General features: G+C 34.5%; 2 protein-coding genes across 2 annotated transcripts in view; one reads left to right on the forward strand and one right to left on the reverse strand.

Moving 5' to 3' along the window:
- Positions 1 to 72: 72 nt before the first annotated feature.
- On the reverse strand, positions 73 to 5,212 carry LOC108978778. The gene is made up of 3 exons (XM_018949229.1): positions 4,855 to 5,212; positions 1,581 to 1,789; positions 73 to 316 (listed from the first exon to the last, which is right to left on the reverse strand). The coding sequence occupies exons 1-3, from the start codon at positions 5,040 to 5,042 to the stop codon at positions 144 to 146; spliced, it is 570 nt and encodes a 189-aa protein (XP_018804774.1). The 5' UTR covers positions 5,043 to 5,212; the 3' UTR covers positions 73 to 143.
- A 4,220-nt stretch (positions 5,213 to 9,432) lies between these two features.
- The window catches only part of LOC108978788 (molybdenum cofactor biosynthesis protein 1), a 10,681-nt gene continuing 6,747 nt past the window's right edge, over positions 9,433 to 13,366 (forward strand). The window contains exon 1 of the mRNA XM_018949241.1: positions 9,433 to 10,045. Within this exon, the coding sequence (XP_018804786.1) occupies positions 9,821 to 10,045 (225 nt within the window). The 5' untranslated portion in view covers positions 9,433 to 9,820. The remainder of the gene's footprint in view (positions 10,046 to 13,366) is intronic.

Consider the following 13,366-nt stretch of genomic DNA (forward strand, 5'->3'; position numbering starts at 1 on the left):
CATACATATATATTTACACACGTCAGTGTAAATTAAATTCAATGTTAAAAACTAAAACATTTAGCCAAAAAAAAAAGAAGAAATATTAAAGTGATTGAAATAAATGAAGTACATAAATGAATTGAAATGCGTTGGTATAAATATTATCCTGAATTACTAAAGATCGCAGTTAAATTTTCCATAACTGTTTTGCGCTGATTTTCCAACTCACGTCGGCAGATGGTGCCCAAGAATGGCGGGCACTGATATACTATGTCTTCCTCGCAGTAGGTGTCACGGCCCTTAGCACGACACTTAAATTCGCTTGTGGAGATCACTGTGAGAGAAAAAATACGTAAGTAGTCTAAACGATTAATATTAGTATAGATATGCTTAGTTAAAAATGTGTAACGTGTAATGTGTAAATTAATTTTTAATCGGTTGTATGTAGCGACTTTGGTAGCTTTTGAAATGTAGTTTAATATATTTTCTCTTAATATTAAATTGTTGCAAAGGAATACAAATATTGCCAAATTCGACCATTATAAAATCAAAACTACTTTCAATATTATTTTAGATATGCATTTTAAGCGTATTTTTGTCGAATTCGATATATGTTATATGAATTTCGAAAAATTCGAACATTATTTATTAACCTTCGTTTTGTGGGTTCTGAGTTGCTTTTTGTAAACGTGAAATTTCGTACTAAAGTGAAATTCGAAAAATTCGAACACTATTAAATAACTTAATAATTTTTTTTGCATATTGAGTTGTTATTTTTAGATATGCCAGCTCAAATAAAATCCGACAAAATTGTTACAAAGGAACAGAAATTACGACAAATTCGAAATTTTGTTACTCGAAGTTGCTTACTTTAAGCATGTATTTTCAGAGGAGTTTTGTCGAAATTACTAAATTTAAAAACTACTTTCAATATTACTTTAGGCATGCATTTTGAACAAAGTTTCGTCGAAATCGCTAATATAATATTAATATAAATTTCGAAATGTCGAATACCAACTACCTTAATTTCTTTATTATTTTCCGTTGCTATTTTTAAACATGCAATTTTAGGATAATAATTACGAAATTATTACAATGTAATACAAATTTCGAAAAATTTAAAAAATTGTCTTCGAATTTTATAATTCGAAGTTTATTATTTTGAGCATACATTCTTCATGGAATTTTGCAGAAATTGCTAAAAATTAATTTGAATTTCGAAAAATTCGAACATTGTGTAATCAAAAACAACCTTCAAAATTTGATTGGACTTGAATTATCTACTTTAAACAAGCGTTCTGAGAGAAGTTTTCTCGAAATTGCTAAAATTTACGGAGAATTTTCCAACTTCAATATTACTTTGTTGTTTGGTTATTGTTTTGAAAAATGCGTTTTCAACTAGGTTCAAATTTACTGGAATTGGGAATGTTCGAATGTTTTGAAATATACATATATTTTCGCTAAAATTCTGCCAAATTAATAAAATTGAAGATTTGATTCATTTCATTTAAATGAAACGTTTTTGTCTTGAAATTTTAAAATAAAACTGGAAAGAATGAAACTGATATTGAACTGAATTAATATTTCTTCGAACATACTACAATAGATGCCTTTGAAGAAGCATGTTGTATGCCTTGACTCAATCGTATATGTTGGGTCTTTCTCTCCCGGCATAGTCTTCTTAACAATATAATCTGCTGTCGCTTTACTAAAAAAATGCGGCCAATGCGATGTACGCTCCCAGTATTCAACGGTATAACGCCAGTCATGAGCGTGTCCACTATCGCCGATAATATTGAAGCTTAAACTAAAATAGAAGAAAATATACTATTTCTTTAGAAAATATTATAACATTATTTTAGATACAAAAATGCTTACATGAATGCTTATCAAAAGTAATGCTATTCATATACAAATACATATAAATATCATATACATTAATAAGTTCCAATATATCAGTGAATGTAATAGCAAAAATGTAAATGATGAATTTGAATTAAGTTGCGATCGTCTCTCTGCGTATAAATAGTATAATGATACTAATTATACATATGTACATACAATTCCATGTTGATACGTATGTAGATTTACATATATATGTACCAATAACTTTATCAAATGAACTTACATACTATACATATGTATATACGACTTCATTTAAGCTGAATGTTAGAAGGAACAAAAAAATCACCACTTTTGCTATTGTTGGTGTTATAATACCAAACAGCTTTGAGGAATACTTTTTATACCGGATATAAATCCATGCTTTTCCTGTTAAAAGTTCAGTCGAAGACAGTAAATATACTATGTTTCCAGTCGGGTCTACGTAATCGGAACGGACTCAAATTTTTATCCAACCAAGATTATCTAAGCTTCAGCATTCTCTAAAAATTTTTGTAGATCTTTGTCTAATGCTACAACAACACAAATATTAAATACATTTTCATACTTGTAACACTTAGTTCTTCTACGAATTTCGATATCCCGCTTGAAAAAACATATGCTCAATGCATTTGTATGACAAATCACTAGATTTCAAATTCTCATTGTAAATTTTGAAAACAAGTCAAAAATTGTTTGTATCGCACAGCACAAGGAAAGGTAAAATCGATCTTAGAATAATTCGATAATTTAATAATCAACCATTGCTTTCAATATTTCATTGATGCTGAGTTCTTTACTTTAGGGATCAATTTTCAGCGGAGTTTTGTCGAAATTGCTATAATTTTATATGGATTTCGAAAAATTCGGAGATTGCGAAATCCACAACCACCTTTAATACTCGTTTGAGTATCATATTTTATGCATGCCTCCTGAGATAAGTTTAGTCGAAAATGCTTTGAATTTTAAGTGAATTTCGAAAAATTCGAACATTGGGAAATCCAAAACTTCCTTAATATTTGTTTGTCGTTCTGAGGGAGGTTTTGTCGAAATTGCTAAATATTAAGGATAATTTCGAAAAATTCGAACATAGTAAAATAAAAAACTATCTTTATATAAAGTATTTATTCTCAGGAGTTGTGTCGAAATTTTATGGATTTCGCAAAATACGAACATTGAGAAATCCAAAACAACCTATTATATTTGTTTGGGTTTGAATTATTATATTTTATGCATGTGTTCTGTAGAAAGTTTTGTCAAAATTATTAAATTTAAGGTAAACTTCGAAAAATTCGAGCATTGTGAAATCTAAACCGCCTTCAATATTTGTTCGGGTTTGAATTATTATATTTTATGAATGCGTTGTGAGGGAAGTTTTGTCGCAAATGCAAAAATTTTAGGTGAATTCCGAAAAATTCGACAATAAAAAACTATCTTTATATGTAGCATTTATTTGGAGCAAAGTTCTATCGCAAATGCTAAAATTTTACTTCAATTCCAAAAAAATCGAACATTATTAAATCAAAAAGTACCTTCCAAATTCATTTGACCTTTTATTATTTACCTTAAGCGTGCATTTTCAGGAAATTTTTGCCGGTCACCGAATTTAATAGATGTATATTTAGAAAAAATTCAACATTACGGAAACAAGTTTACCTTCCTAGTTTTGGATTTTGAGTTTATCTCTTTAAACATGCAATTTCAAGGTAATTTCGAAAAATTCGAATATAATTTAATTAAATTTATTTTCTGCTCTAAGTTTGTACATAAAGTAAATATATTCAGCAGATTTTTACACGAATTGCTTAAATTTAAATAAGTTTCGAAAAATTCAAACATTTTGAAAACAAAACTCTTCAACAATATTATTTTGTTATTTAGTTATAATTTAAAAAAATTCTTTCTGCGAAATTCTGTCAAATTTATTGATATTGAATTAACTCTTCGCAATATTCGAACATTTTGACATACATATGTATGCTTTTTCGGTAGACTTCTGTCATTATGGAAACAAAAGCTACCTTCATTTTTTTTTTCGTTTTATCTCGTTATACAAGCAATTTCAAGAAAACTCCAAATTTGTTACAGCAGAATATTAATTTGGAAAAATTCGAACATTATGAAATCAAAAACCACAATTTATTTACGTTCTATTGTTGTGTTTTAGTATATACAGTATACATTTTCAGCGGAGTTTTGTACGAATTGTTAAATTTAAAATGATTTTCTCGAATATTTTAAAAACGAATTGTCTTCAATATTACTTTTCTGTTGAGTTATTATTTTGAAAAAAAGGCACTTTCTGCGAAATTCCGTCAAATTTATTGAAATTTAAGTAACATTTCGCAATATTGGAAAATTTTGAAGTACGCTATTTCTATAAAATTCTGCCAAGCTGCTAAATTTTAACATAAATCGAGCATTTCATTTCATATGTTTGTTATTAATTTAAAAAATATATCTTCATAGAAGTTTTGGGTAAAATTATAATTTCGAAAAATAAAACCTTAAGAAATCAATAGTATGAATTTTATTTTTCGAGTTCGAATAATTTAATTTAAAATTTTCTTGTTTATATTTTTACTGTAAAAGAACTTTGCAGATATGTTAAAATTTTTATTCGAACTGTATAGAGTTCGAAAGCTACGAAATTCTTTATTTTTGAATTTTGCCGTAATTGCAATTGCAAATTTATGCCGGTCTCAACATTTGGTTAACATTTGTTATTTTGATTTATCAGTGCACATATACATATGTTAATATGTACATACATATGTATTTATCCAAATATATTTTATAAACTATATCACTCTGGATATCTGTGGAATGTGTTTTTGTTTAGACAACAAAAATTGTTTCTATGCGTAATATTTCCGAGAAAGCACTCTTAGCTCATCTATGTATATAGTGGCATCTTACTGATCGAAATAAGTATGTATGTATGTAATGTAGAAATATGTAAACAGTAATTTGTTTGCTCTTTGCACTTACACTGACGGGTTCAACGTGCGTATTTTGCTAAAATCTGACATATATTCCCACACCTCCACCGGTTTAACATTATAGATCATCGTATCAATTTCGAATTTCCTCGGGCGATTCGCGCACAAAACATACAACACCAATAGTACAGCGCTGGCGATGACCAAGCTCTTTGTATTCCTTCGTCCAAAATACATTTTTATATTTTAACTATTTATCGTCAGCGTCACAACTTGAATGAAACAAAATCGCATAAAAACGCCGCGTCCGCTTTTCGTCGATGCAACAAATTGACGAGTGTACTCTTCGAACAGCGCTTTCAAACTGTCGGGCATATATCACACAGCATTTGTATTTATGTATGTATATCGCATAGAAATGGGGATAAGCGCAATGTGTGCCCTTGCCGGACTCTGTTGTGGGTGATACGCGTGTGGTGTGTATGTATGCATAGAAAAATGTATAGTATACCTACATATCCGATTATATAGAGACTTACATATGATCGTACAAGTTTATATGTATATATACATATGTATGTTTGCATTTCAGAATTTTGTATACAGACATAAATTTATATACATACATACATATATAGGTATGCCTGATCGTTGATCCCAAGGGAGGTGTGGTGAATTTCTGCGAAATTTTGCCTAAACAAATTGCCAATGTTATTGTTTTAACACTTGCATATATACATACATATACGAGATTTAAACTGTGAACATGCCCGTCCGGTTGTCGGCTCCGACCCAGCGAAATTCAAAATATATTGTGAGAAAATGCACAGGCGCAAACTTCCGTTTGACTGCTGCAGAGCAGATCGTATGACACGTCACGGAGAGCAGGCAACTCAGTATTGGTAGAGTGCCGCGAAAATGCTTTGGAAGATAATTACGTATATGTATATTCGCAAACTTTGCACCTGCGAGGGTACATTAAAGAGTTCGACATCGCGGCATAAAGGCAGCTTTGAAATCGGCGAACGCCTGTTCCATCGTCATCAATTGGAGAATCGGGTTCGCCTTATATATGACGTTATACTTTCACTGCCATTCAGCAGGATGAAGAAATGTGTTTCCTACTAATAATTTTAATATGCTCTGGCCATCGGTTACTAGACCACCTCCTTGGGTTCTTCAAGAATATGCTCCGGTCTTGAAACCTTCTTTTAGTCTCCGCATTTTTTCGTAGAACTTTCCAGCTTCACAGTTGTCGGCCAGCTTGTCAAGCTCTTCATACACACACATTTCGGCCTCTCTCCTTTCCTGTCCGCAAATGCGTCTGATCTGGTTGGTAGTGTTTCGATCCGGAGACATCCAGGTAGCTTTTCTTATGCTGGAACCTGGTACTACAGATAACCATGTTTCGGGCCCGGCGAAGTCGATCAGCATCAACCCATTTGGGGATGTTTCCTCGTGTAGGCTGAATTTAACGACTGTTGCGCCAAATATATGTACCATCTTTGCCCACCCTGTAGTTAAAGTCCCCAAGCACGATTTTAACATTGTGGCGGGGGCAGTTCTTTTAGGTGCGCTCCAAGCGCTCATAGAAGGCATCTTTGGTCACATCGTCCTTCTCTTCCGTCGGGGCGTGGGCGCAAATCAGCGATATGTTGAAGAACCTCGCTTTGATACGGATTGTGGCTAGACGTTCATTCACCGGCGTGAATGATAGTACTCGGCGACGGAGTCTCCCACCACACTAAACTCGCGCTTCTTTATATGCCCACTATAGTAAATGCCACAAAGATCTACTCGCCTCAGTCCTTGCCACGTCCATCGCATTTCCTGGACGGTGTTGATGTCAGCCTTTATTTGCACGAGAACATCAAACAGCTGGACAGCGGCATCTAACCAATTAAGGGACCGGAAGGGGCTTTCTCGTCCGGGGCAGTTGGTAAGTTTTCATTGGATGTGTTTCATTACGTGGCGAGTCCAAAACCCAGCACCCAAACCTATGCATGGACGATTAGCCCTCTCACTTTAGCTCGCCTTCAAACGGATGTTTCTTGGGTACCCTGGGGATACTTGGTCTAAAACCGGAAGTCGTGAGCTGCTTGAGTCATATGTAAAAGAATCGTTTCCGGCCACTCCCAAGTGAATGGCGATCAGAGAACTTTCCTCACTTGCGTGAACTTCTTCTCATGACTCCATCCCCATACATGGCCGATATTTTCGGTCAAAAGCCATCTATGGATACAGGGGTCTGTATTCGGTACCCATTGTCTTCAACAGTTTTGGTTGGATTTGGATAATTTTTTGCCATAAGGTGACATACTTTAAAACAATTATTAGTGCAAAGTTAACGGGGTAATATCAATTGCTTCTTGGTGTACTATAAATTGAAAGAATCAAGTGGAATTTAAAATGTTGCTATATGAGAAGTGTCTGTAGTTCGCTTTGTGACATAGGAGTGTGAGAAGAATGCCACGGAATAAACTTAGTCGAAATCGATCGGAAGGGTCCCGAGATATGTGATTTCACCAAAAAGTAGGCTGTTCCACACGCATCGTTCAAATTTTACTCCAGCTCCCATAAAGCTTTCACATACTATCTCTCGCCTATACAGTCACTGATTTGTCGCACTTTTAGTAGTTTTTAACAGTACCATTATATGGGAAGTGGATGGCATTATCTTCCGATTTCATCAGTTTTTACAATATCGCTGAAAGAATTTATGGCTTAGGAGATATGTACATTAAAGCAAATAGAAGGTAGGGGGGCGACCACTTTTTTTTTAATATTTAGCCCACAAGTGTTTCTTCGAAGCTGAGTTTGCAGCCATCAAACAGTAGATTTATTGCTCCGGAGTGCGGCCTCCTTTATAGAAGAGAAAAAATGCTTTTGTCCCAAGATTGATAGCTAGATCTAGCGATCCCCTGCTAGTAAGACTAACCTCTCCCTAGCTGTGGTGATTTTAACAGGCTATTGCCCTATTGGCGTCCATGCTTTGAGGTTGGGAATCTTACTAGACGATGTTTGCAGAAGTTGTTTGGAAGAAGATGAGGTAGAAACAACGCAACACTTCCTTCTTGATTGTATCGCGTTTGGGTGGTCGATACTTAAACATTCGGAAGCGCATACCTTCAGACGTCCTACCGGACTGGCGGGAGTTGAAATTAAGCGCCTTTGCAAATTTGTATTGTCTACTAAGCCCGCAGCAACATATAGCAAGAAATGCACAAATGTTCATGAAAAGAAAAGGTTTAGCCTAACCTTAGGCGTGCATGGTTATATATGTAATTATAAATATAGGTTACAATTACAATTTTATTTCTATATATTTTTGTCACCTTAACCACTTCATTGAAGCATTTTGTACCTTAATTTTTTTAATTTAAGGTTCCCAGAAGTCGCAACCAATGTTTGACTGTTTCTCGGAGCAAAGTGAGAGTCACAACCAAACTTTTTTATTTCTATTTTATTAAATTAGTAATTAGTATTAGGTTGTCAAAAAAAGTCTTGCGGTATTTTCGCTAGTTAGCGCTGAGAGCGCGTAGTTCTAGTTTTATTCGTCGCATCGGATCATGCTATACCTTTTTGGAAAGCTCATTTTATGCAGTTTCTTTTAAGGCCTGTCGTCGAAAATTGCGATCAAATCGCTGAATTGTTCGAAAGAGACCGGCATAGTAGCAGTCGTGCCATCGGTCAAGAGCTGGGGATGAGTCATCGAAAAAAATTGTATGAACAATTGAAAATGCCGCAAAAATGCCGCAAGACTTTTTTGACAAACTAATATATTCAATAATATTTTCATCTCTCATTTTTCCCTTTATTAATAAATTATTAGTGTGTTTTGGCATTCATTCGAACAAGCCAGTCACAAAAATATATAAATAGTTGCATACTTTTAGGCAACGCACCAATTCAATTACGAATAGCAGCACACTTTGGTAATGTCACAGTGGACCGAAAAAACTTTTACTAAAGCATCAAGTCACATAAGCTACTTTGTTGAGAGAAATGGCTGACATTCCACCAAACATGCACTGGAACGATAACCTTATATACATTTCCGTTTGTTGATTAAATAAATTGTGAATACTGCCATGCGTGAGGCAAGCATTTATATACACGTATATACATATGGATATAGCTATTTTCGCAACTGATTTTTGAAGCGTGCATTTCAATTCCTCTCGCGCTGTCTTTCTTAATGACTTTCTCCAACAGAATCAATGGTTTTCATTTGGAAATGAGCACTGCATGGCGGGAGGGCATTATGTCATCTGAGTAACAAACAATATGAGACAGAGGCAAACACGCCAAATACTTATCTAGTTACTAGTAAACAATCGGCATCTGAGTAGCATAAGTAGCACTAAGATTTATGTAAACAAACAATATATTATATCTAAGCAAACTTACAATTAGTAATAAGTATTAACAGTAAATTAGCTCGCGAGCGGTGACTTGAATATGCTTGCTTATAAATAAAAGCTTTTATTTACTACACTCGCACCTGCAGCGACGACACGACACCTTGTTAGTGAGCTATCACACATACATACAAATAAATAAAGTATTGGCTTTTTGTTTATTAACAAATTGACAGCGATTTTGCGCGCTTTTGACGAACATTTTGTACGCTCAGTGTTTATTTGGTGCTCCACACCGCCGGTTGCTGACAACGAGCACAAAAACGAAGCGACCACCGAAACAAAACGTGGCGCAGCGAACATAACTGAAAAGTCGAAAAACACTTGAATGCCTGCGATTTGGTGGCTATCATTATCAAATTGATTGCTGCTATTGTTGTTTTTAATAAAGTGCATTCTCGGACGCTATACTATCGAGTGTTTACAATTAATTACATTTTATTTATTGTGAAATCATTGATATGCCAAAAAAGTGCCGCCATCGAGGAATTGTGAGAAATTAATAAATTTTCTTATTTCAAAAAGCAAACAAAAACAACAGCAAAATAACTGCAATTAAAAAATAAACAAGTGAGTAGTGCCAGTGTTTTTGCCATGAATTCGTTGTGGAGAGTGAGCATTTTCGCTAAGAATGCAGTCGCAGCCATAACAACAACATACCATGCTGGGTCGCGTACTCGTTTCAGGTACGCGAGCATTGCAACAGGTGTCGAAGAGCCCAAAATACAACTGCCGGACGACAAGCCAGCATCAGCATCAAAAGCAGTCGCAGCGCCGGAACCAGCTCCGAGCTTTGACCAACACCGCATTTTAAATAAGGTTAGTAGAAGACAATGTTATTATTATTGTTGTTGATGTATTAGTGGCTTTTTAGTGTTATCCATAAACACTGGTAGTTAAAGTGTTTAGATTGTTGTTATTTATATAATTATTTTTATTTTATTTTGTGGCATAGTTTGAGACGAACACTGTCCCCATGACTGACTCGCTTCCGTTTTTCTGATCTAGTGATATCTTTTCATTAACCTTATATTTAATATTAAAATTTAAATAGCAAATAGTATCGGAATTCATTATATTAGGTTTCTAAGGTTTAGATAAAATCCATTCATAATATAATTTCAATGATATTTCATACATTTTAACCGACCTGAACAGTTCAAAGTCAGCTGGAAGGTCGAAAATCACTCGACAGGATATAATGGGGGTAGTGAAAGGGCATGTTCATATGTAGTTTTGTGAACATAAGTAACTCACACACCGACCGACATATTGTACACTAAATCTGCTCAAGTAACAAAAAATATTAGAGGTAAGGTAAGGGTAGTGGGGACAACAATTACACATATATGGTAGTCGAAAAGTATTTTCGTATTTCTAATCAAACTGCAAAAAATTTTTATTTTATTTTTATAATGAACTTTATTGAACCAAATATGTACCATTTTGGTCGACAACTTTTTGTCATTTTTTCACTAGAGACATTATTCCATCAGTGTAAAACGTTTCTTGCTTCTCGGCGAGAAACTGCGACAAGTTATTTTCATAGGCTCCTCTTGAAGACAACTTTACTCCATTAAGAGAGCTCTGCGTTGACCAAAACAAAGAGTAGTCCGATGGTGCAAGGTCAACGCTATATGGTAAATGTATCAAATCTCCCAGTCAAGCTCTCCCAGTTTTGCCGAGTCATCAAAGATGTGTGTGGCATAGCATTGTCCCAATGGAAGGCGAAGCCCTTTCTGTTAATCAATTCTGGGCATTTTTTTCGATTGATTGCTTCAATCTTATCAGTTGTTGACAGTAAAATGTAAAATTAATCGTTGGACCAGGCTAGCTCATTGTGGATGATTCCTTTCCAATCCCACCAAACACTCAACATAACATTTAGAGGCGTCAATCAACCATTCGTTGAGCTTCACTACGTTTGGACCATGACCTTTTTCGCACATTACACTGTGGAACATTTTTGGGATTATTGTCTGGGGGGTGAGAAATTCCAAGTCAGGGTGATGGTACTACTGGTGTCAGTTTTTTTTATGACCTTATGACCCCTTTTTTCCTTATCTTGATGTTTTTTCGCTTAGTTGTAACAGTGTAAAAAACAACCAAAAAAAAAAAAAAACAATTTCCGAGAATGCTCTTAACATCCCTGCACAGAAACATCGTAGTTGTTAGAACGATGCTTTCCCAACAAGCCTTCTATTACTTCTTTGCCATGTATCAATCAAAATATTGTTGAATGCGTCACTTTTAATCAGCTTTCGTATGTCTGGACCATTTAGTACGCCTGATTGGAAAAACCGACACATACGAACGCCAAACCCTTTGAGGGTTTTACTACAATGACCTAGTACCATCACCCTGACTTGGAATTTCTCATCCCCCACATTAGCTGTTCTACTTTGTTATTGTCGTATTTGATTCACTCTTCGTCTCCTGTTACTATTCGCTTCAGAAGTGGTTCGCTTTCATTTCGTTTAAGCAAAGAATCGCTGATGCTAACTCGGTTCATTCAAACATCGAGCTTCGTTTTGTAGCCATTCTTTTTTAAATGGTTCAAAATTGTTTGATGATAAATGTTAAGTTTCTTAGCGATGTCTTGGCTGCTTATGTAACAGTTCTGGTCAATCTTTTCCATAATTTCGTCGATTTTTTCAAAGATAGGTCGACCAGAGCGAGGTGTGAGTGAACGGCGTCCGTCATTCAATTTTAATACCGACTTCTATAAAGCCCTTTTGTACAATACCGGATGTAAATGTAATGTCTCTAACGCGATTGGTTATTGATTTATTGCAATTTTGGTAGATCGTCATATGGAGAATGGACGAGGTTATCATACGATATCTCTTATTTTTCACACTAATATCGCAGATTTGGGTGATATCGATTGAGTGGTTTAAGAGATATAAGTATGTTAAACATATTAGGGGCGAGGTCACGCCCACTTTTTAAATATTTTCAAACCACAAGTGCTCCTCTTTAATGCAATTACAGTTTTGTATCTTTATTTGCGATTTAGTTATGCAAATTTATAAGTTTTTGATTAATAACTTTTTGTGGGAGTGGCGGTGGTCCGATTAATAACTAAATATATAACTATGTATTAGTTTATATAGTATAGTATATCGATTAGTTTTCGGTGATACAAATAACCGTTAGGTGAACAAATCTATTATACTCTGTAGTATGTCTTTCATATTGCAAGAGTAAAAAACAAAATAAGCCAAGGATGTTCTGCCGCCCCCCTTTATCTACCTACCTACAACTTTCATGAGGTGGTTCGAACAAAGGTGAATTTTTGTATATAAAATTAAGTATATAAAAGTATAAGTATATAAAATTAAGTATATAAAATTTAGGAACTAGAAACCACGTAAATTCTGAAGTTCCAAAATTCTCACAATACGGTTTTTGAGAAAATTGATAGTATATTTACAAGACATCTTATTAAAAGCCATAGAAAAAACCCATTTTCGCCCAATATCTTGTACATTTTTGACACAATTTGCAGGAATTTTTAAATACAATTTTTGAAAAATTTTTTCTGAATATTAAAAAGCAGCGAAGACCGTTTTGACGCCCCATAGACGTTGCGCCCGGGTCGACGGCCCCCTTCGACCCCACCTAGCTACGTCACTGAAAGAAGGTTAAGGTTCGGCTGCACCAATTACTCGATATTTTCAGTCAATGTATTCAGAGATTATTGTGATACCTCGAATATTAGTTTATGCCGAATTTCGTCAATTCATCTTGTTAAATTAAAAAGTTTGTCACACAAAAACTTGAGTTTGATCGGTCAGTTTGTATGGCAGCTACATAAGAGTATGTATGTACTATAGGGGTTCTCTATCGACCGTTCCGGCAAATGAGCAGCGTCTCGGTAAGAACAGTACGTATGCAAAACTGATCAAAATCTCATTAACTGACGAACTAGTTCGCATATATACAGACAGACGGGCATGACTTCAAAAAAAAAAAAAAGAAATTAATTAATTTCGAAACAAGTGTGCATACATTTCACTACTTTTTTAGTTACTTCACATTCCAAAATTTTCGGAAAACTCATATTAAATTAATTTCAAAATCCACATTCAAATCGGTTCTGTTCTCTCATTTTTTATTTTATTTTATTATTTTTTT

Source organism: Bactrocera latifrons, unplaced genomic scaffold, assembly GCF_001853355.1.
Source record: "Bactrocera latifrons isolate USDA-ARS-PBARC rearing strain unplaced genomic scaffold, ASM185335v1 scaffold_1, whole genome shotgun sequence".
NCBI classification, from domain to species: Eukaryota; Metazoa; Arthropoda; class Insecta; order Diptera; family Tephritidae; genus Bactrocera; species Bactrocera latifrons.